The sequence below is a fragment of the Athene noctua genome, chromosome 5 (assembly GCF_965140245.1).
Source record: "Athene noctua chromosome 5, bAthNoc1.hap1.1, whole genome shotgun sequence".
Classification (NCBI taxonomy): Eukaryota; Metazoa; Chordata; class Aves; order Strigiformes; family Strigidae; genus Athene; species Athene noctua.
Window position 1 is genome coordinate 11644652 of NC_134041.1, and position 22284 is coordinate 11666935.

Consider the following 22284-nt stretch of genomic DNA (forward strand, 5'->3'; position numbering starts at 1 on the left):
ACCCATCGCTAGGGGTGTCCGGAGGGGGGTGCTGCCGGTCCCGGGGTTGAGGCGCGGGAGGGGGGGCGGTGCGTGTGAGTTGCCGCCGCCGCGCTCCCCCCCGCGGCGGGGCCGGGCCGGGCGGTGCGGGGCGGGGGGGGGGGTGTGTGTGTGTGTTGGGGGGGTGCCGCCGTGTGTGGCCGCCGGCGGCGGGCGCGCCGTTGCTTAGCAGCGGCGATGGGCGCTGCCGCGGCGGCGGCGGCCAATGGGAGCGGCGGCGGCGGCGCGGCCCCGGCGCCCCCCGCCCCCGCCTCCCCTTTAGAGCGGCGCGGCGGGCGGCCGGCGGCACACAGCCCTGCGCACCGGCACCGCCGGCACCGAGCCGCCACCGGCCCCGCCGCGCGCATGGGGGCCGCCGCGCTCGGCCCCACATAACGGGGGGGGGGTGCCCAGCCCCGCCAGTCGCCCCGCCATGCCGGACCAGCCCCCCCGCTCCGCGCCGCCGCTCCGCGCCGCCCGCCGCAAGCCGCTGCCCGAGGTAAGGGGGGAGCATCGCCCGCTCCCGCGGGGGGACTCCGGGGAGCTCGGAGAACGCGGGGGAAGCTCGGAGGGGCGCGGAGCGGGTGTGGGGTGTCCCCCCAGCGGCGCGGGTGCCGGCGGGGTCCCGGCCCCGCTCCGCAGCCCGCGGAGCGTGGCTGCCGCGGGGTTCCCCCCACACACAGGCGCCTCGCCGCCCCCTCCCCGGGCAGGGTCTCCCCATACCCGCTCCCGGGCTGATCCTCGCCCTCTCCCCAGGGCAGGGCCGCGGGCCAACGGGCCCCGCTGTGGCTGCGGGCCCGCTTTCAGGCGCTGCTCTTCGCCTTGGGCTGCCGGATCCAGCGGCACTGCGGGAAGGTGCTTTTCGTGGGGCTGCTGGTGTTCGGGGCGCTGGCCGTGGGGCTGCGGGTGGCCTCCATCGAGACCGACATCGAGCACCTCTGGGTGGAAGGTAAGCGCGGCCCCACGGGCTCAGCCGCCCGTGGGAACGGCCCCGTTCCCGGGCGCGGCTTTGTGTGTGTGTGTGTGTGCCCCCCACCCACCCCAGTGGGGCGCGGAGGTGTGGGGCCGGCCCGGAGGCAGGTGACAGCGCGGGAGCAGGGCGGGAGAAAAAGGAGGAGGAGGATGCCGCCGGGATTCCTGCGTGCGGGGTCGTAGGTGCCCGCGAGTGGACGTCCCGTCTGCGCGGGCCGCTCGGGCTGCGTCTTGCGCGGGTGCGTGGTGCTGAGTTGCAAAGGAACCCCCACGCGTGTGGCGGCGGGGGTCCCCGCGACAAGCGGCGGTCGGGGCCCCCCACCAGCGGGCACGTGCGGCGGGGAGGGTGTTTGGCGCCGGCTGAGCGCGCGTGTCCCCACGCGTGGGCACCCCCGTCCCGCGGCGCCCCCCGCCCGCCGCCGGGCCCCTTCCCCGCGGGAAGAGCCGCCGGGGCGGTCGCGGCCCCGTACCGGGGCAGAGCTACCCCCGCGGGGCTGCCGGTCCCGGCTCGGGACCCCTGCCCGGAGGGGACGGAGGAGCGGGCAGGGTCAGGCAGGAGCAAATCCCCGTTTCCGAGTGGAAGCGGCTGATCTCCCTCCTTTGTTATTAATAAACTCTAGCGTGGATTTTTTTTTTTTCTCCCCTCTCCCTGCAGCTCTGCTCCCCGGTGCTGGGATTTGCTTTCCCTGCTTCTCCCTTGGGGGTCCCGGGGGAGGGGTGGGGGGTAACACCCCGCATCGCACCCCCCATCCCTGCCAGGCGCTGGCCGGGGGGGTCTCCCAGCCTGGGGTCCCCGGCGGGGTGCTGTGCAGGGGCAGATGTTGCTCAGCGGAGGGGTGTCAGCCATCTTTGTGCGGGAGCGCTGCCTCCTCCCCCACGCCCCGCTCCCTGTGTGGTCCTCAGCTACTCTTGGATTTGGTTCAACAATAGAAGCAACTTTGCTCTCCCACCCCCTTTTTTTTTATTTAAAAAAAAAGCCCTGCGCTCCCTCACTGCTCTCACACAGATGCACGCACTCACCCCTGCCCAGGAATGCCCAGCTCTCCCACCTGCTCCCCACTCCTGAGGGGTGTTTGTCCCCCCCAGATGTTGTCTCCATCAACCTTTTCCTCTGCCACACGTAGCAGAGAAATCCAGTGATACCTTGTGGTCCGGCTGGTGCCTGAGCGGTGGCTGCTGGAGGAGGAAAATGCTCCCTTCGTGGTTCCCTTGCTCCGGGTCGTGGCTCCGGCTCCATCGGGTTTTTATTGTGCTTTTGGGGTTTCAAGGAGTCAGCATTTTGTGCGACCGCGGTCGGAGCCAGGGAAGTGGCTGTGGTTGTTCCAGTTGAGGGGGACTGGGACTTGTGGTGCATCAGGGTGGAGAGTGGGATGGGGAAGGGGCCAAGCCTGGGGACAGCTGGAAGTGCCCTGGAACCCAGCTTTTCTTGCATGCACCCTCTGTGCCCCCCATGCTCTCCTGTTTGTGTGGGTTTGGCCAGGAGGGACTGTGGCTGCTGTTGGGAGACATTTCCCACACACTGGTGTGACTCTAATGTGGGTGCCAGGGACCTCTCCAAGGAACTGGCTCTCTCATGGCCTGGACATCATCTTTGGTGTCAGGAGCTGGATTTTTTTTTTTAACCCCATGGTGAAATGCTGCTGACCTGGGATGTCCTGTCCCTTCACAGGTGATGGGTTCACTGGGGTCTGCACACAGGCCCTGCTCTGGATCTGTAGTGGCTGGGGTGGGGGTGGCCTGTGAGGCTGGGGGTGCTCTATGAAGTGCTGCTCAGGGCCCCCCTTTTGGCCTTCCTGGGAGGGTTCCTCCCCTGGGAGCAGATCCCTCTGTGCCATGCTCCTGGGTGGCACGGCCCCAGCATGCTCGGGGAGGCTGTCCTCGGCTTGGCACTATGTGTGACCACCAAGGACGATGTGGCTGGGGTGGCTTTAGTCCTGCGGGGTCCGTGATGGGCATGCATGGGTCAGGATGTGGAAGGACGGCTTGCAGCGGCTCCTTCAGTCTTATGTATTAGCTGCGGGGCTGCCTCCCTTCCCCATAATTATCCATGGGTCCTTACCTCTCCGTTGGCCTCTGCTTCCGCATTTTCTGGTGGGATTAAAGCATCCTCTAGTAACCTCAGGTGTACCCAGCCCTCCCTGATCTCTGGACCCCATCCTATGGTGTGAGGATATGCATTATCAGGGGGCAGGAGGGCCTGGGCTTCCCCTGGGGAGCAGGACACAGTTTCCCAGACTCTGTGGTTGGACCCTGAGCAGTAGAAGCTGCTTTGGGATTTTCTCAGCCACCACTTTCTCCCATCCCCAGGTGTGCAGCAGGGTGGCTGGTGAGCGTGTCCCTCTGCAGTGAGCCTGGTACAGCCATGGCAGGTTGAGCCAGCGCAGCACTTGCCCCTGGGCTGTCAAAGCTGGTGCCCCATCAGCCTGGCCCCAAAGCTTTGGGATCAGCAGGGTGTTGGGGATGCCGGCTCCTGCCCTCTCTGGATGTGTGAGTGATGTGTGCAGGAGCATGGTCCATCCCAGCCCCAAGGCAGTGCCATGGGGTATCTAAAGGCAGGGCATGTGTGCAGGGAGTTCCAGTCCCATCGTCCTAGGCCAGTAGGTCCAACTCAGAGGCAGGGTGCTTGAGGGTTTTGGGAAGCCTGTGATGACCCCCTGAAGCTGGTCTGTACCCGATCACCTGCCTCTGCTGAGCCAGGCTGAGGGATATGGGTTGGTGATGCTCCAACCCAAACCACCTCACCCAGGTGATGGTCCCAATCCCACAGGAGCAGAGTGTGACCCTATGCTGGGCTGTTCCTGCTGCAGGCTGAGCTCAGCCCCCTGGGTTCTGGAGACCTGGTGGGCAGGGGAGGGAAAGGAGCTACTTCCCATGGGGGCATCGTGCTGCTGTGTGTGTCTGTGTCCATCCATCATTTCCATACACACACCCCCACCCCACCAGGGGAATAGAGTGGGCAGCCTGCTTTGGCCCCATGACTGGGGTCAGCGTTGGAGCCATGCTGATGGCAGGTCCCCCGATGGGTCCCCCCTGAGCTGGGCTGGGACCCCAGCCACCGTGGGAAAGCACAGGGTCCCCTGTCCCAATTTAGGGAGTGTCCTCAGCCCTGCTGGCTGGGTGGATGCTTGTGGTGTCCTGGGGTTATTCCTGACCCACATCCCTGTTCAGGAGATGGAAGGGGTCTGTGTCACCCCATAAATCGGACTCGACTGTGGAAATGTTTAATTAGGCTCCTCTGAAGCAATTAGGCACTCAGAGGCTTTGAAATCTCGGCTAGCGGCGAGTGTTGAGTTACCTCTAGACACCTGGCAGCTGTTCCTGGCTCTCCCAGGGCGTCTGTAGGGCCGAGGGGCCGGGGTGGTGAGCTCTGGGCAGGCAGAGCCCTGGGTGGTGAATGGGTCTGCCTGATTTATAGCACCGAGGGCTGGTTCAAAGGAAGGCCGGGTTAATTCCTAACCGGAACAGCCAAGCGCCCTGCACAGCCGTTGCACTCTCAAAGAGCTGCTGAGTCTCCCTGGAGAAGACCCCATCCCTTTCCTGAGGGGGTTAGGGACACCCCTGAATGTGTCGGTGGGATGAGTGATATGTGGGTGAGGGGAGTTTTCTGCCTTGTTCCCAGCTTGGAGCATGAAGCCGAGACACCCCCAACACCCTTGGTAATAGCTTTTGTCCTTCCTTGACCTCTGCAACAGGATTTGGCAGAGGGTATCCCCTCCCTGGCACCCTGGGCAGGGCTGGGGTACAGCCCAGGGCGCTCTCTATGGCAGATGCAAGTGGGAGAGGAGACCCTGGCTGGCTCTGTCTTTGCAGACAGAGGGGCATTGGGGATGGGAAAGACAAGGATTGAATACCCTCAGCACCCTGCCTCTGCCCTGGGCAGACTGTCCATGTGGCCCCTTTTCCCAGCCCCTGTCCCCACTGTGTGTGGTGGGACCCATGGAGGGTGTGGGGCAGCAGCTGTGGAGGGGAGCAGGGTGCTGGGGCCATTCCTGGGTGGGCATGAGGAGAGGTGGGTGGTCTTGCTGCTGCCGGCGGGTGGGTTTTGTGGGGTGAGGTGGCAGCGCAGGGGCTGAGAAAGGAGCAGGCAAAGCCAGGGTGTGGGGCTGGGGGGCTGTGTGGGGCTGGCGCCGGCAGCACGGGGGGCTCTGATGGCAGCTTGTCTCTGCGGCTGGGGCAGTGAGACGCCCGCCGGAATCCGGCCTGAGCCGGCCTTGCGTCCGAGGGGCGGCTCCCGGGCTGCCACGTCTCCACTCCATCCCCAGACAGGCGTCCTGAGGGGACAGGGCCCCCACTCCTCTCGGGGTGTGGTGACACAGGTATTGCCCCATGGGGAGAGACGGGGCAGCCTGGGGTCCCCGGTGCTGTCCTGGGGACCCTTCAACCTGGCCTGGCGGGATTTTTCCTTCGGGACCCTGCAGTCCTCTCTGTTTGCAGGGTCTGGGCGTCCTTGGAGACCCTGTGTCCCCATCCTCCAGGGCTCGGAGGAGCGAGGGGCAGCTGGGCTGTTGCTGCCATGGAGTGCTGAGGTCCCATTATCCCCGAAACCCTCCTGCCTGGTTCTGCCCTCTTCTCCAGAGCACCTTCTCCCTTGCAGCCCCCCTGGCTCTGAAAGAACCTTTCTTCTTGCGGAGGGGGGCTCACCCAGCAGCCCCCTGCCTGCCCGAAGATGGAGCACAGGCAGTTTGCCTGTATTTATCTTTGGGAGGCGAATACGAAGCCTCTTGCTTTTCCTTTTCCCTTCCTTGACAGCTCGGTCAGCTTTTTCAGGCTGGAAAATTTTGCTAATTAACCCAGAGAGACTGGGAGACTCTTTACAGATGGCTGTGGCTTATCTGCCCCTATCCATTTTGCTTTGCTTTTCTACTTATATATTTTTTTTATTTCCTAGAAAGTGGTGGGTTTTTGTTGTTTGTTGTTTTTTTTTTTTTTAACTTAGACATATCCACGGACTTAGGGAGGGGGCTCTTTTTCTGCGTTTTAAATGTTATTTGGCGGCTGGGAGGGGGCAGCGCCAGGGCCCAAGAAGAGGGTTTTATTATCTGCCTCTCCCTCGGGCCTGGAAAAGTGGTCTGAGTTCAAAAAATTCATTTCTTGCCTGAATGAAGCCAGCAATGTGGAAAAATTTCACCATTCAGAGGGGGATGAATGTATGTTTCAACCACACATTAAGTGACATTAGCAAGCAGTGGAGTGCCTAATGTGGCCATTTTTCACAGCAGCCAACAGAGGGGGTGATTAGCATAATTAGTACAGGCAGCCCTATACATATGGAAATGGCAAATGCCTAAATGCCAACACCAGTGGAAATTTATGTCAATGCTGACAGGAGTCTTAGCGGTGAATAGTTCCCAACTGAATCCCCTCTCCCCTTTTTTTTTTTTTTTCCCCCCCTCTTTTTTGGGGGTCTCACTGTCCCCTCGGCGCTGGTCGGGGCGGTGCGAGCTCCCGGCTGCCCCCCTCCCCACGCTGGGAACCGCTGCCCTGCGATTTGGGGTAATAAAGACATTAATTTAGCTTCGCCGTTAAACAAAAGGGTTTGGCCAGGGCCGACGGCTGGGGAACTGGCCCCAAATGGGCCCTTTCAGCCCCTCCGCTGCTAGCTTTTTGAAGGCATCCCCCTCTTCTGCCACCCCTCTTGACTTAGCTGGGTGGCGGGAGCCTCTTTGGTGGGGCCGGGTTTGGTCAGAGGTGCTGGGGCAGCAGAGAGCCCTTGTTCATCCCTCGGGGCTGCCGGGGACACCCATCTGCCACCCACCTCCCTCCCCCGCCTTCCCTGGGTCCAGCCCCGTGCCGTGGGGTGAATGGGGCCGAGAGGACGTGTTTTGACAGAACGAGGCCGCGGGGCTTTTGGCGAGGCCGGCGGTAGCGGCCGGGACAGGTAAAAATGGCTCTTTCAGCGTGCCCTGGGCGAGACTTCCTCCGGAGCAGCATGGGTCCTTTCACTGCCTCCCTAATCCAGCTAATCCGCCCCACAACACTTTGAAGGTGGCCTCCAGCTTGCACGCCGCTCGGCACGGGGGAAGCGGCTGGCCGAGGGATGCTCGGGGCGGTGCCTCAGGACCCCCTCCAGTCGGGATGTGGGATGGCGCATGGGATGCGGGACGGTGCTCCCATCGCTCTGATGCTCCTGGGGGCTTTAATCACCCAGGGGTGGGTATATCTGCCAGCAGGATGCACTCAGTCTGTGCTATGGGATGGTTTGACAGGCCAGTGTTTGCCCCCATGGGTGCCCCTTGCTGGGGGGGGGGTGGGGGGGGTGGGGTGTCCCTGTAGGGATGGCTTTTCCCAGGAGGATCTCAGTCTGACCTTTTGAGTGGGGGTTTCTAGCCCTGGCATTGGGATGCTGTGCTGTGGAAGGGGGGTTGCTCCCTGAGGGCTTCCCCCCTTTCACTTATTGCCCTCAGCTCTTCCCTCTCTGGGGGCATGGCTGGAGCTGGGGTCAGGGCTGGCCTGGCCCCAGGACAGGGCTGCAGCATCCCCCATGCATCAGCCCAGTCGGGGACTCACCACGTTTGTCACCACATCCCATAGCCCCATTACACCAGGCGGGAGAACAGGGCCTGGGTTTTGGAGTCTGAGCGAGGACATGTACCTCAGGCGTATTCCTGTCCTGCCACCCTGTCCCACCCAGGTCACCTAAGCCGTGGTGACAACTGCTGGCAGTGCCCAGGTCCCATCTGCAGAGCAGTGGCACTGCTGTTGCCCACAGCCTGCACCACCCTCCCTGGGGGGACACAGAGTGGTCCTTGCAGCAGCGTGGGGGCACACTGGTGCCTCTCCACAGCCCCCAGCACCTTGCCAGACAGGGAGGGCTTGGTGTGGGGCTGGCAGCCTGCCCCCACCCACTGCCCTCCTGGTGCCCCCTGGGCAGGGTGCCCCGGTGTGCTCAGCCCGCTGCCCCCCACCCGCGGGTGCTTGGGGACAGGGCTCCTGTGGGGCTTGCCCACCTCCTGCCCTGCATAAGCACAGCGGGATGTCCCCTTGCTGTCATGCCAGGCAGGGGGGTGGCTGTGTGGGGTGAGCCCTGTACAGCTGCACCAGGGGCAGCAGGACCCGACGTGGACTCCTCTGACCCCAAACCCTCTGAGCTGAGTCTGGGGGGTGCTGGTAGCCCCTGGGGGGATGTGGGGGTGAGCTTGGGTCAGGCCCCTTCCTGGTTGGGGGGGCAATGCAGAGGCTGGGGCTCTGTTCTAGCTGGGAGCAGGAGCATCCCCTTCCCCCTCCACCCTGCTGCAGCCTGGACTGGGAGGGGGGGCTGGCACCGGCAAGGGATGCTGCAGTCCCAGCACCCACCAGGGCAGCCGAAGGCACAAGCTGATCCCACAGGGTGAGGGTGGGCTGGCTGTAGCACCGGGGCTGCGGCCATGGGTCCTGTGCCAGGAGGGTTTGGGGAGTGGTGGGGGGGGGGGCTGGATCACGCAGGGTGGCCGGGAGGGGGGCAGGGAGGCTCCTGCCCTGCTCTGTAATTTTGTGGCGGATGCTGTAATTATGGGGAGGGCTCTCTCGGCGTGGCCCGCGGGCGGAAGGCAGCCACACATGCAGCCGCCCTCACTGCCGGGGACCCCATCCCCTCCCCGACCTCTGCCTTCCCCACTTGGGCACGGTGGGAGCCTGCTCTGCCCCCCAGGTGTTTGGGATGTGGGTGGGAGTGGGGTCCCATCCACCCTCCAGGACACTCCACTGTGCGCCTGTACCCTGTGATCCTTCCCCTCCCATCCAGTGGTACCCAGAAGTGGTGCCTACTCCTTGGAGGATGCTCACACAAGGCACAGCTGCCTCTGGGGACTGTTCTGTCCCCAGGCCCTGCTGTGGGGTTTTTGAGGCATTGGTGTCACTTTGCCCAGCATGGGGGTCTGGGGGGGGTGAAGCCAAATCCCTCCTGGGAGCAGAGCAGGCTGTTAATAAGCAGGACTGGGGCGCCTGATTGGAACCAGAGGGCCCTTTGCATGAAAAAGCCAAGGGCTCCCTTTGTTAATTGGAATTAAAAAAAATAAATAAAAGAAGAATTTACATACAGTTCCTCATTAACGTGCCCATTGTTGGTATCGGGGCACCCCCCCCAGCCCCCTCCCCGGGCCGGGGGGCTGCGTGCGGCGTGGGGCGTCTCGCCCTGCTCCCCGGCCGGCGGGCGCGCGCCCGTTTGAAGTGTCCTTGGCAGCCCTGTGTGCGCTGCCTTGTCTTTTCATGTTGCTCTTTGGTTAATTAGGGTGTTGGAATTTGAGGCTTCCTCACGGCCTTTGAAGCTTGCTGACGGCTCGCAGTGCCCTGTTCCAAATTAACACTAATTACAAGGGATGGCTTTTTATTTTCTCTCTCTGTTTCTTTTTTTCTTTAATTTTTTGGGGGGCTCCCCCCCTACTCCACGTTTGCAGATGTGCATCTCCTCCCGTGGCCATGCTGGGTGGAGATGCCCGCGGGGTGCAGCAGGATGGGTCCTGGGAGCGGCGGTGAGGCTGGGCACCCCCCATCGCCGTGTCCCACCACCCGCCCAGGTTCGGCGTGGGTGGCACGGCTGAGATCAGAGCAGCTCAGTGCACCTCCTGCCCGACCTCCCAGCCTGCTGGGAAGGGGACGGGTGTCCTGTCCCCCACCCTGCCCATGATACCCATCCTCCCTGTGTCCTCATCCCCTTGCCCCGGGCACTGCCGTCCCCTCTGACACACACACAAAGGCTGTGGCCATGTCCCCCCCCCCCCCCTCCCCAGCCCTGGCACAACCTCCATCCCAACTGGCATCTGATGGACACCAGCTGCTCCCCGGCCCAGCCAGGAACAATAAAGACGCTTCCCCCTCCCCGTTCCCAAAAAGCAGGGGAAAAAAAGAAAAACCAAAACACCAACCCATATAATAAGTCATTAAAAGGGAAGATTCTGCTCCTTATTTGCGGTCTTGCTCTGGCCTCCTCGGCGCTGGCGGGGGGCCAGGCCTGCCGGGGCCCCCGCCTCTTGCTGAGGGAGTGTCCCGGCACAGATGAATCCTGACACCCCCTCTCCTTCCCCAGCAGCCGGGGCTGGACAGGAACCAGCCTCGCCCCTGCCAGCAGCGCTGCCCCTAGGATGCGCCCTGATGCTGGGCACCCTGGGGTGCCACTGGTGGGTGGCACTGGGATGGGGGCTCTATGCAGCATGCCCCTCTCCCAGGCAGGGGACTGGGAGCAGGGTGATTGGGTGTTGCACTTGCCGGGGGGGGTCTCAGGATCAGCGTCCCACCCTCCTCTGGGCTGTGTCATCCCTCCTTTGCTGTACCAGGAGGGATGGGAGCCCCTTGTTTGATGGGGACAGGGACAGCTGTCCTTGGGACAGTGCTCTGTCACACGAGATGACATGCAGGGTTTGATCTGAGCCCCAGCAACGCTGACTGGGAGGGGGTTTCTCTTCTGTGCTGAGGTGGCTGTAAATGAAGTTGGCGGCTTCTCCCAGAAACCTCATCCCTGCTGCTCTCCAAGCTCTCCTGCTACTGTCTGGGATGGACAGGGGTCCCATAGAGCCATGTCCCTCCCTGTCCCTAAACCCCTTCTGGGAGAGACTGCACCTGAGGGGGCTTGGGTGTGCCTGCTTCTCCCTACACCCATTCCCTGACCAAAATGCTGCTCACCTTGGGGTGCCAGGGAGCAGCCAGACAGAGACAGGGTGGGATGTCTCTAGTTTCACTTGCGGCATTGGAGGCCAGTTGCGTTGGGCATCTGCAGCGCCCACCACAGTGCAGGGGTGGAAGTGGGCAGGATGCGTCCCATCTGCTTCACCATCCATCCATCCGTGGGGTTTTTCTAGGGAAAGCAAAGCCAACAAACTGCTCTGGTGTTGGAAATAGCCATGTTGTGTGGGAAGCGGGGTGCCTGGGCCAGTGTGGGCTGGGGTGCTCCCTGCTTGTGTCCCCTGGGTGCAGCAGTTGGGGAACCCCATGGCAAGCAGCTCCCCTCTGGTTAACGTGGCACCATCTGATGCTGCGGGGCCTTGCTCCTGCCCGTCCCCTTCCCTGGGCAGGATGGTGGGGTGGGGGCTCTGCCAGCCGTGGCACTGACAGGGCACGTCGTGGTCCCCTCCGCAGCGGGCAGCCGGGTGAGCCAGGAGCTGCGCTACACCAAGGAGAAGCTGGGTGAGGAGTCCGTCTACACCTCCCAAATGTTGATACAGACCCCGAAGAAGGACGGGGAGAACATCCTGACGCAGGAGGCCCTGCAGCTCCACCTCGAGGCGGCCCTGGCCGCCAGCAAAGTCCAAGTCTCGCTGTACGGAAAGTGAGTCCGGCTCCGGACGGTGGGGACGGGGACCCCCACTGTGTCCTGCGTGTCACCCCACACCTTGCTGTGTCCCCTGCGGGTTCATGTCCATCCTCAGCTACTCCTCTCTTTCCAGATCGTGGGATTTGAACAAGATCTGCTACAAGTCGGGTGTCCCCATCATTGAGAATGGCATGATTGAGAGGGTGAGTGATGGGCACAGTGTGGCCCATAGGGCCCCCCCTCCCCCCTGCCGGGGGAATCAGTCCCCCAAGAAATGGGCAGGGATGAGACTTGCCAGCCCCAGGTGCTGCAAAGGCACTACCAGCTCCGTGTGGGAGGGTGAAGGTTTGGGCAGCCCAGCAGGTCTGGTGGGGAGCAGCAGGGACCTGGTCCGTCCCCGCTGACCCCTTGCTTCTCCTCCCGCAGATGATAGAGAAGCTGTTCCCTTGCGTGATCCTGACGCCGCTAGACTGCTTCTGGGAAGGCGCCAAGCTGCAGGGAGGCTCAGCCTACCTCCCGTGAGTGTGGGGGGCTGTCCTGGGTTGGGGGGGGGGGTGGGCATGGGTGGGAGCAGGACCTAGGACGACTGCCAAGGGGCTGTGCTTGACCTCCCCATGCAGCTTGGCCCTGCTGCCCCGAGGTCCCTCAGTGCTGCTGCTTGTCCTGTTTGGCCCCAGGATGGTCCCACCCCCATTGCTCATCCTGCTGGGTCAACAGGCTGGGGACACGTCCCTGGCCTTGTTGCATGGCCTCAGTGGCACAGGCAGGGCAGCACCACTGCGGGGGGGCTGCAGCCATGGGCAGGAGCTGCCCATCCCTGCCATGCCATGCCATCACACCAGCCAGGGATGGGGACATGGGGACAGAGGCTGTGCAGCAGGCAGGTCCCTGAGGGCTTGTCCTCCCCCACAGCGCTTTGTGGGTGCCGTGATGGCAAGGAGAGCACCCACAGCCTGAGCCGTGCCAAGGGACACAGAGGGTGCAGAGTCCCCGGAGTGGGTGGTGGGTGACTCCCGGCCAGCTCCCCACACCGCGGTGGTGGGGCTGGGGACACTGGGCTGGGCGGGGGAAGCCCCCCCCCCACATTCCTTCTGTTTACGCGTGTGTTTGTCCGGGAGAGCCAGGGCGGCTTGTGCATTGTCAGCAAACGCAGCCCCTCGCTTTCTCATGCTAATGCTGCTCTGAAAGCTGCCCCTTGCCAAACAGATGAAATAGTGGCCTTATTCAGGCTGCTGCTGGACGGGAGGAGGGGGAAGGGGCCGCAGCATCCCCAGCCAGGACTGGGGGACCGGCTTTGCCCCCCCAACACCTCAGGTTCTCCCCATCCCAGCCTGGAGCAGCCCGGAGCAGGAGTGAGCAGGGCTGGGGTGACTGTGCAGAGCGGGATGCTGGTGGCATCATCACCTAGAGTGGGCAGCATCCTGGTGCTGGAGTATGTGGCAGGCAGGGTGGCACCCGCAGCAGTGGTGGGACCCATGTCTCCTCGCAGCCGGGTGAGTGGGTGCCCGGGCAGGCACCCCAGCTGAGCACTGGCCAGCCCATGGGGACTCATCCCCCTTTTTAACGCTGAGGGGTGAGCGGGGCGGGAGCTGGGAGAACAAAGAGCAGCAATCTATGGAAAGACAAAAGGATTTGCCCTGGCTCAGTGAAGCAAGCGAAAGCAGATAAAAGGGGCTCTCTTTGGAAGCAGCAGCAGCTCCGGTTGGTATGTGGGAATCTCGAACGGCCGGCTCCGGCCCAGCCAGCCTTCATGAATTATTAGGCTGCATTTCTCCCCAGAGCCCACACTCGCTCGGGGCTTTTTCTTCCCCTCTTTGGAGTGCTGGGCTGGGTTATTGGCTTTTTTGTGTGTCCTTTCTGCCTTAAAAAAGCAGCCGAGTGAGGCTGGGAGCTGGCCCCCAGCATCTCGGGCTGGGATGGAGGGATCAAAGCATCCACATGCAATGGAAAAGCCCATTTTCCGGGTACCCAAGTCCCATGAGCTCCTGCAGGACCTCTGAGGACCTGATCCATGCCCAGGTCCCAGCAGCATCCTGAGCTCCCAGAACCTCTGCTGAGCCCCCAAACCCCCAGCCTGGGGGGAGATGGCAGGAAGGGCTGGAGGGGATGCCAGGAGCCCTTGCCTGCCTGCTCCCCTCTATCAAGATGTTAGCCCGCGGGCAGTAATCGGCCTGACTGCTCACACAAAGCGGGGCCGGGCGGTGGGGCCGGCTCTCCCTGCTTTGTCCCAGCCTAACAGGATCAGGCATGCTACTTGACTCGGGCACGGCCCGCTGCGCCGCGCAGGGCACGGGGGGATGCTGCAGGCAGCCCCAGCAAGGGGTAGGAGATGTGCTGGGGACTGATGTTGCTCCTTTGCATCCTCGCACCCTGCTTTCAAGGGTACCCCGGGACTCATGGGATGGGGTGGCAGTGGTATTGGCATCCTCCATCACCCCAGTCCTGCTCTCTCGCCAGGGGCCGCCCGGACATCCAGTGGAGCAACCTGGACCCTCTGCAGCTGATGGAGGAGCTAGGGCAGTTCACATCCCTGGAAGGTTTCAAGGAGCTGCTGGAGAAGGCAGAGGTGGGACAGGCTTACATGGAGCGGCCCTGCCTGGACCCCCGGGACCCCCAGTGCCCTCCCAGTGCTCCCAACAAGCAGAGTCAGCAGGTGGGTCACAGCCTGTGGGGATCAGGAGGGGTGCAGGGGCTTTCTGCTCCCCAGCCTGCCCCACAGTCCTGCATCCCTGACACCTCCCCTCCACCACAGAGCCCTGACATCCCGGCCGAGCTCTCAGGGGGCTGCCACGGCTTCTCCAGGAAATTCATGCGCTGGCAGCAGGAGCTGATTTTAGGCGGCACAACCAAAGACTCCCAGGGCAAGCTGCTACGGTGAGAGCCGCTGCAGTGTGGGTGTCCCCAGGCATGGCACAGGGGCTCAGTCACAGCACTCACCCCCAGGACAATTTGGGGCAGGGTTCCCTTATCCTCATCCTCATCTCATCCTTATCCTCATGCCCACGGGAACCTGCACTGGCTGCAAGAGGGGCTGCGGGGCTGTCTGGGAGAGCATGTGGGGCTGGCGAGTGTATGAGGCTGGCAGGTGGGGCAGTGCTTTACAGCAAGGGTAGGGATGGGGGGCAGGATGCCTGGGTCCTGTCCTGGGTGTCCATGGTGGGGCTGGGAGCCATGGGGTGGGGGATGGACCCATTCCTGCATCCCGGGACACTGCAGCCGGTCCCAGCAAGGTGCATGCCTGTCCCCCAGTGCTGAGGCCCTGCAGACCATGTTCCTCCTCATGAGCCCCCGGCAGCTCTTTGAGCACTTCAAGGACGACTACGAGATCCATGACATCAGCTGGAGTGAGGAGAAGGCGGGTGCCATCCTGGAGGCCTGGCAGAGGAAATTTGTGGAGGTGGGTACTGGGAACATCCCCCATGTGGGTTGAGCAGGAGTGAGCTTGTGCATGGCATCCCCCTGTGCCCAGGTTTTCATGTGGCCACGGGCTCTGGCACCATTCTCTTGTGGTCCGGTGGGTCCCTCAGGACTCTCAGTGACGATGCTGACACCCTGAGGGGCTCTGGGGGGGTGTGTACTGGGGAGTGGGGGTGGTCCTGATCCCTCTAACGGGGTGCACCTCCGGCAGCTGGCGCAGGACTCTATCCCACCCAACGCCACGCAGAGCGTCCACGCTTTCTCCACCACCACACTCAATGACATCATGAAGTCCTTCTCCGACGTCAGCGCCATCCGGGTGGCCGGGGGCTACCTTCTCATGGTGCGTGTGCCCTCTCTCTCTGTCCCCTGCCATCCCTCCCTCTTCCCCCCCATCCCTGCTAACCAGCTGTGCACTTCCAGCTGGCCTACGCCTGCGTCACCATGCTGCGGTGGGACTGCTCCAAGTCCCAAGGAGCCGTGGGCCTGGCTGGGGTCCTACTTGTGGCCCTCTCTGTGGCCTCTGGCCTGGGACTTTGCTCACTGCTGGGCATCTCCTTCAATGCAGCCACCACTCAGGTATGTGCTGGGGGAAGATCCAGGTACCATGGGGCTGGTGGGACCCTGGGGCTTGCAGGGTGGCCGGGTCCCCTCCCGGGCAGTGGCCATGTGCCCCCGCTGACACTGGCTGCTCTGTGACAGGTCCTGCCCTTCCTGGCCCTTGGCATTGGTGTGGACGACATGTTCCTCTTGGCTCACGCCTTCACTGAGACCAGCCAGCACATCCCCTTCAAGGTGAGCACCAAGCCCTGTCTGTGGACTCCTCAGACCCCTCCTACTTCCCCATGGCCCCTCATCATCCTCATCCTCTGTCCCCTCAGGAGCGGACAGGCGAGTGCCTGAAGCGCACGGGGACCAGTGTGGCTCTCACCTCTGTCAGCAACATGATTGCCTTCTTCATGGCAGCCCTGGTGCCCATCCCTGCCCTCCGTGCCTTCTCCCTCCAGGTAGGGCCAGGGTCCCTCTCTGGGGGGGCAGAAAGAGATGGCCAGACCCCACTCTGACATGTCCCCCCCCCCGCCCACAGGCTGCAGTGGTTGTGGTGTTCAACTTCGCGATGGTGCTCTTCGTCTTCCCCGCCATCCTGAGCCTGGACTTGTACCGCCGGGAGAGACGCCGGCTTGACATCCTCTGCTGCTTCTACAGGTATCAGCACCGGGGTGGCCAGGCTGGGGCTGACCCTGTGGGTCCCCCCCAGAAGCATGGGGTGACTCTGCTCCTTTCCTCTCTCCCCACAGCCCTTGCTCCTCGCGGGTCATCCAGATCCAACCCCAGGAGCTCGCTGATGCCAATGACAACCATGCCTGCCACCCATCCCCGTACGGGCACCCCAGTGTGGCCACGAGCACCCAGATCACCACCACTGTGCAAGCTTTCACCCGGTGTGACCCCTCGGGACACCACGTCGTCACTGTTCTGCCACCCACCTCCCAGGTGTGCACCTCGCCCGCTGTCCTCCTGCCACCCACTGACCCCCTGGGCTCGCAGGTCTTTACCCCGTCCAGCTCCACCCGGGACCTGCTGGCCCAGCTGGACGAGGCCAAGGGTGGGCGGGAGTGCGTCCCCCTGCCCTTCTGCCGCTGGAGCCTCGCTGACTTCGCCCGGGAGAAGTACGCCCCGCTCCTCCTGCGGACCCGGACCAAGGTGAGCAGGAATGGCCCTGGTGGTCCCTCCTGAGGCGGGTGGGTGGCAGGGGACCCTGCCTGACCCCCCTGCTGTCCCCGCAGGCAGTGGTGGCGGTGCTGTTCCTGGCGCTGCTGGGGCTGAGCCTCTACGGCACCACCATGGTGCACGACGGGCTCTACCTGACGGACATCGTGCCACGGGACACCAAGGCACACGCCTTCATCTCGGCCCAGTTCAAGTACTTCTCCTTCTACAACATGTTCATCGTCACCAAGGGTGGCTTCCACTACCCTGGCGCCCAGGCTGCCCTGCTGAGCCTGCACCAGGCCTTCAGCACTGTCAAATACGTGGTGCGGGAGGGCAACCGCGACCTGCCCAAGATGTGGCTCCATTACTTCCAGGACTGGCTGCGAGGTGAGAGACATCCCTCTTCTCCATGACCTCCCCTGCCCCAGGACCCTGTCCCCAGCCTGCCCCCTGCCCCCTGGCCTGGGAATGCCTTCTCTGGTGTCTGGCTCCCTGGGGAGGGTGGTCCCTCGGTGTCCCCGAGGTGCCCAGCAATGCCAAGCTGAGCCCTGGGGTTTCTGCATGCCTGTCCCGCTGGCAGCACACTACCCGGGCTGTGCAGGTTGGTGCGTCCCAAGGAAAACTCACTTCCTGCACTGTGTCCCCAGGGCTCCAGGCCACCTTTGACAGGGACTGGCAAGCTGGGCGCATCACCCACGACAGCTACCGCAACGGCTCTGAGGATGGGGCACTGGCGTACAAGCTCCTAATCCAGACTGGCAACAAGAAGGAGCCTTTCAACTTCAATCAGGTATGTGGAGCCGGGGCTGGGACAGCCAGGCTGGGGTCAACACTGTGCCCGCTGTGCAGCTCATACCTGCTCCTGTTCTCTCCCCGTAGCTGACCACACGGCGGCTGGTGGACGAGAACGGCATCATCCCCCCTGACACCTTCTACATCTGCCTGACGGTGTGGGCCAGCAATGACCCCCTGGGCTTCGCTGCCTCCCAGGCCAACTTCTACCCCCCGCCGCCCGAGTGGATCCATGACAAGTACGACACCACGGGCGAGAACCTGCGAAGTGAGTGAGCGTAGTGGGCTCTGCACAGCCCCCTCCTGCCCCCCAGCATCCCCTTGCAGAGGACCCCACTCCCTACACCTTTCCTGCTCCACGAGCATCGCCCCGAAGGGAAACCCCCCCCACTGCATCCCTCGTTCATCAGCATCATCCGGTAGAGAAACTGCCCTGCTTCCCCTTGCCCCATGCTTGTCCCCCTGCACCCCACACCCTGAGCATCCCCCTGCCCTTCACCCTCGTGCTGTAGCAACACCACCCTGCTCCAACCCATGAGCATCCCACCACAAAGAAGCCCCTCCACTCTTCTCCCTCTGCCCCACAAACATTCCCCTTCTCTCCATGATCCCCTACCCCACAAGCATCCTGCTGACAGAGAAACCCCCTCCTCCTTGCCCCCAGTCAGCTCTCTGTGCACTCCCTGGCCCCATGGTGCCCCGCAAGGCATCGGGCTGCCTGGGCTGCACTCAGAGGGGTGTGGCTGGGGTGCCCCCGTGCTGCCCCTACACCCATACTGCCCGTGCTCTCCTCCCCAGTCCCAGCAGCCCAGCCACTGGAGTTCGCCCAGTTCCCTTTCTACCTGAGTGGGCTACGTCGCACGGCCGACTTTGTGGAGGCGATTGAGAGCGTGCGGGCCATCTGCCGGGAGGCTGCCCAGCGCCACGGGGTGCTGAGCTACCCCAGCGGCTACCCCTTCCTCTTCTGGGAGCAGTACATTGGCCTGCGCCACTGGTTCCTGCTGGCCATCAGTATCCTGCTGGCCTGCACCTTCCTCGTTTGTGCCCTGCTGCTGCTCAACCCCTGGACGGCCGGCATCATCGTGAGTACGCACCCCAATGCGTGGGGAAGGGGGGGTGTGACAGGCTGTGCTGCCCTCCTGATGGGTGGGGAAAGGGACATCCAGCCTGCTCCCATTCTGTTGGGTGCGTCCTGGATACCTGCTTCATGGGGATGGGGTGATGGGGTGGCCACCCCTGGGTGGAAGGGACACCTGTATGGAGGTGGTAGTGGGTGGTGGACACCCTTATGGAGGGATCAGGGACATCACTTATGAAAGGAACATATGGAGGGGACAAGGTTCTGGGGTCATCCATGCAGAAGAGGGTGAGGGGGACACCCATATGGAGGTGGCAGTGAGTGGGGGACCCGTATGGAGGGATCAGGGACACCCCTTATGAAGGGAATGTGTGTAGTGGGCAGGGGTTTGGAGACATCCATGCAGAGGAGATTGAGGGTGGCTCCAGTAAATAGGACAGAGGAACACCCCAAATAGAAGGAAAAGGGGCAATGGGGTGAGGCTGCCCTATATGGAGAGGTGGGATCAGGTATGCCAGGCGGAGGGACAGAGGGGACAGCCAGTCAGAGCCACCCCTCGCTGACTCCACCACACCCCCAGGTCTCCATCCTGGCCATGATGGCAGTGGAGCTGTTTGGCATCATGGGGCTGATGGGTATCAAGCTGAGCGCCATCCCTGTGGTCATCCTCATTGCTTCGGTGGGCATCGGTGTGGAGTTCACCGTCCACGTGGCCCTGGTGAGCACAAGCATACCCCTGCCCAGCCACAGAACACCCCAATTCCCACTCCCAGGCACCCTCACCCCCTTGGCCATGTGCTAGTGGGTGGCCATGTCATGGGTGGCACAGGGGGACAAGCCCCGCATGACATCCCCATCCCATGCAGGGCTTCCTGACGGCTGTGGGGAGCAGGAACGTGCGCTCGGCCGCAGCACTGGAGCACACCTTTGCCCCCGTGATGGATGGTGCTGTCTCCACCCTCCTGGGCGTCCTCATGTTGGCTGGCTCCGAGTTTGACTTCATCATGAGGTATGCGCCAGAGTTGGGTAAACCAGCTGCTTGCTGCTTGCCAAAAGCTTTGTCAGTGGAGGCTGGTGAGCGTGGCAGCTCCCCTGGCTAGCAGTGGGGATGTGGGGGCAGCTGGCAAGGACATGTCTTGCTGGGGGCACCCACCCTGTCTGTCTTGCACAGAGGCTGTGACATGGGGAGTCTGGGGTGTGTGGTGTGGGAAGCTGTGTTTGGGGTGGGACGGGGTTCATGGAGGCTGTGCCCACTTACCCCCTCTGCCTGTGGCCCCCAGGTACTTCTTTGCGGTGCTTACCATCCTGACACTGCTGGGGCTGCTCAATGGGCTGGTGCTGCTCCCAGTCCTGCTCTCGGTCATCGGGCCACCTCCTGAGGTACAAGACCCCATCCCACCTCTCTCTGTCCCTCCCCAGCTCCATACCCATCTCTCTTCATGCCCTATTGCCCCTCACCCTGTCACCCCTTCACCCTATACCCATCCTTGCCTTGTCCAGTCCCAACCTCGCCTCGTACCCACCTCAGCCCATCCCTCACCCTGTACCATCTCTGCTTTACCCCATCCTTTCTCTGCCCCATATCCAACTTGCCCCATGCCTGCTTGACCCCATTCCTGCCTCACCCCACACTGGACTCCCCCCATCCCTCTCTGACCCATTTCACCATGTATCTCCCTCACCCCATACAGCCCTTACCCCATCCTCACATCACCCCATACTCCCTGCCACCCCACAGTCCTCTATCCCTGTATGTCCCTGGTCCCTCTGACGCTGTCCCCTCTCTCCTCAGGCATCCCCAGTGGATAACAGCCCCCACCTGCCTGCACCGGACCCGTTGCCCCCATGCCTGGGCCCCGGGGGTCTGTATGTCCGCCGTGCCCCAGCCTGGCCCGCCGCCTTCCCCGACCCCTCGGACACGGAGCATTACGCAGAGGGTGTGGGGCCAGGCAGTCCCCGGGGACCCTTCATCGTGCCCCCCGCCCCGGCACACATCCTGCTGGAGGCCGGCAAGGACCCCAGCTTCCCTCGCATCACTGTGAGTGTCTCTGCCCATTGCAGCATCACTGGCTCCCCAGCATCTCCTGGGAGGGGGTCATGGATGGAGCTGGGGGACAGGGGCTCATGGGTCCCCTGTGGTGCTGGTGGGGTTACCAGAGAGGGTTGCTCAGCATGGCTGGGGGCCCTCATGCTCCATGTCCCCCCTCCAGGTGCTGAAGCCCTACAAAGACAGCCCAGAGGTCCGGGGGAAGAAGGAGGCTCCCAGCCCTCAGCCTGCACCGCCCCTGCCCTTTGGGGAGCAGTGCCCCACACCGCCCCGAGACTACCCGCAGCCCTGCCCGCCGGGCACCCGGCCAGCCCCCCCCACAGCCCTGCCCACCTACAGCACCCACCTGCAGGGTCCTGCTGGCAGCTACACCACCGTCACGGCCACCGCTTCGGTGACAGTGGCCCTGCACCCCACGCTGCCTGGCTCCTACCCCAACTTCAGCACCGAGGGCTTCACCGGCGGTGCCGAGCGGGACTGCCTGGAGGAGCCCAGCATGCCCAGCACCGGTGGCACCGCTGTGCCCGACACCTTCGAGATGCAGAGCATGGGACACCGCGGGGCAGGCGCCTGGCGCTAGGTGAGCTTGGGGACACGGGCACCCTACCCTGTGGCTCGTGCACGGTGGCGTGAGGGTGTCGGGTGGGTTGGGATGGACCTGGTTAACGCCCCTACCCTGTTCTCTCTCCCCTCAGGTTGACAGCTCCTGGGCAGAGCATCTCCCCAGCGCCCGGCGGGTACAGGAGGGTGCAGAGCAGGGTTGCCCGCATCGTGCTGCTAATCGCCCAAGCGGCGATGCCCCCCGGTCTCGGCCGAGGAGGACCGGCCCCCCCCGCATCCCCCATCAAGGGACTCGGCAGGGCAGGCTGGCACTTCTATGCAAGCTGTGTGCAGGCCATGCCGTGCCTGCGTGTCCCCTACCCGGGGCTGTGCTGATGGTGCCACGTCCCCTCACCCAGGGTTTGGGGTTACCCTGCCCCAGGCTTGTTGCCCCCCCAGAAATGGAAGCACTAACCTCCCCTCTGTTTCTGGAGCTGCTGGCAAGGTGGGCTTGGTGCCCTGCCAGCTCCCCCACTGCGGGGTCACTGCCTGCTCCCCATCACCTCCTCCTGGGACACCCCACCCGGGACACAAGCTGGGGTGCCCCAACAGGGTGCCCTGATGTCCCTGTCCCGATAAGGGGGCAGCCCTAGAGCCAGCCATGCCTTGGGACGCCAGAGGCAAGGCCTGGGGCGGGCAACCCCCACCTTTATTTATTGCAAAGGGAAACTATCTATAGAGAGATATATATTTTTAAGCTTATTTTAAAAGATTTATTTCTCAGCCTACGGCCTCGCCCAGCTGCCCAAGGTGCAGGCAGGGAGGGGGCAGACCCTTTGCCGGTGCAGGACTGCCTGCTGGAGGCAGCAGGAGTCCAGGGCAGGGGTGCAGACCTGGTTCCTGCCCCTGTTCCAAGGGGTGCTGGGTGGCCACGGGCAGCTTACCCTGTCCGATGTGGCGCTCCGTGCCTCAGTTTCCCCAGTGGTGAGCACAGGAGGGCTGGAGACAGGGGACGTGCTGCAGCGGAGCCAGGGAGCCTGCTGCTCCCACCGCACAGCAGGGTTTGGGGGGGGGGTGTGTCCTTGGGGTGGCCCCTGCTGGGCCGAACCCCTGAGCTGTCCCATGGTCACGGCCCCTCATGCCACACTCGTGCTCTGCCCTGGTGACAGCACGTGCTGGTGCACACCCAGGGCCGTACACGCTCATGTGGGCACCCGCAGTGCCACTGGGCCCATCTCACTGGGAACGCATATTTCTCACCGTGTCCCCATGCAACGGGGCTGTCCCCGAGGCCAGCCCCTGCCCCCATCCCCATCCCCATCGTGGGCACCGTCCGCGCCGTTACCCAGCACTTTAACTCCAGCGGTGTTTGCCGTGCCCGTGGCCCCGGCCCCCCCCAGCCCCCAGACACTGCCGCTGAGCTGGGGTGGTCCCGGGCACCCCGTCCCCGTGCCAGGCGTGGGCATGGTGGGCAGCCCCCCCCCC

At 63.5% G+C, this 22284-nt stretch overlaps 1 protein-coding gene across 1 annotated transcript; it reads left to right on the forward strand.

Moving 5' to 3' along the window:
* Positions 1 to 366: 366 nt before the first annotated feature.
* Positions 367 to 22281, forward strand: PTCH2 (patched 2). Its single transcript, XM_074906322.1, has 24 exons — positions 367 to 517; positions 775 to 967; positions 11038 to 11227; positions 11346 to 11415; positions 11639 to 11730; positions 13670 to 13865; positions 13965 to 14086; positions 14462 to 14609; positions 14841 to 14972; positions 15053 to 15208; positions 15332 to 15424; positions 15511 to 15636; positions 15717 to 15835; positions 15928 to 16333; positions 16417 to 16729; positions 16990 to 17132; positions 17222 to 17402; positions 17933 to 18216; positions 18793 to 18930; positions 19079 to 19221; positions 19493 to 19592; positions 20005 to 20250; positions 20423 to 20839; positions 20955 to 22281. Exons 1-23 carry the CDS (start codon positions 452 to 454, stop codon positions 20837 to 20839), a joined length of 4074 nt encoding a protein of 1357 aa, XP_074762423.1. The 5' UTR covers positions 367 to 451; the 3' UTR covers positions 20955 to 22281.
* The last annotated feature ends 3 nt before the right edge of the window (positions 22282 to 22284 follow it).

Bases quoted from the DNA above. Each gene is read 5' to 3' on its own strand.
- PTCH2 (XM_074906322.1), top strand. From the start codon at position 452: ATGCCGGACCAGCCCCCCCGCTCCGCGCCGCCGCTCCGCGCCGCCCGC. The intron at 14,973-15,052 runs GTGCGTGTGCCC...GTGCACTTCCAG, and splicing joins CCGGGGGCTACCTTCTCATG to CTGGCCTACGCCTGCGTCAC. The intron at 19,222-19,492 runs GTATGCGCCAGA...TGTGGCCCCCAG, and splicing joins GAGTTTGACTTCATCATGAG to GTACTTCTTTGCGGTGCTTA.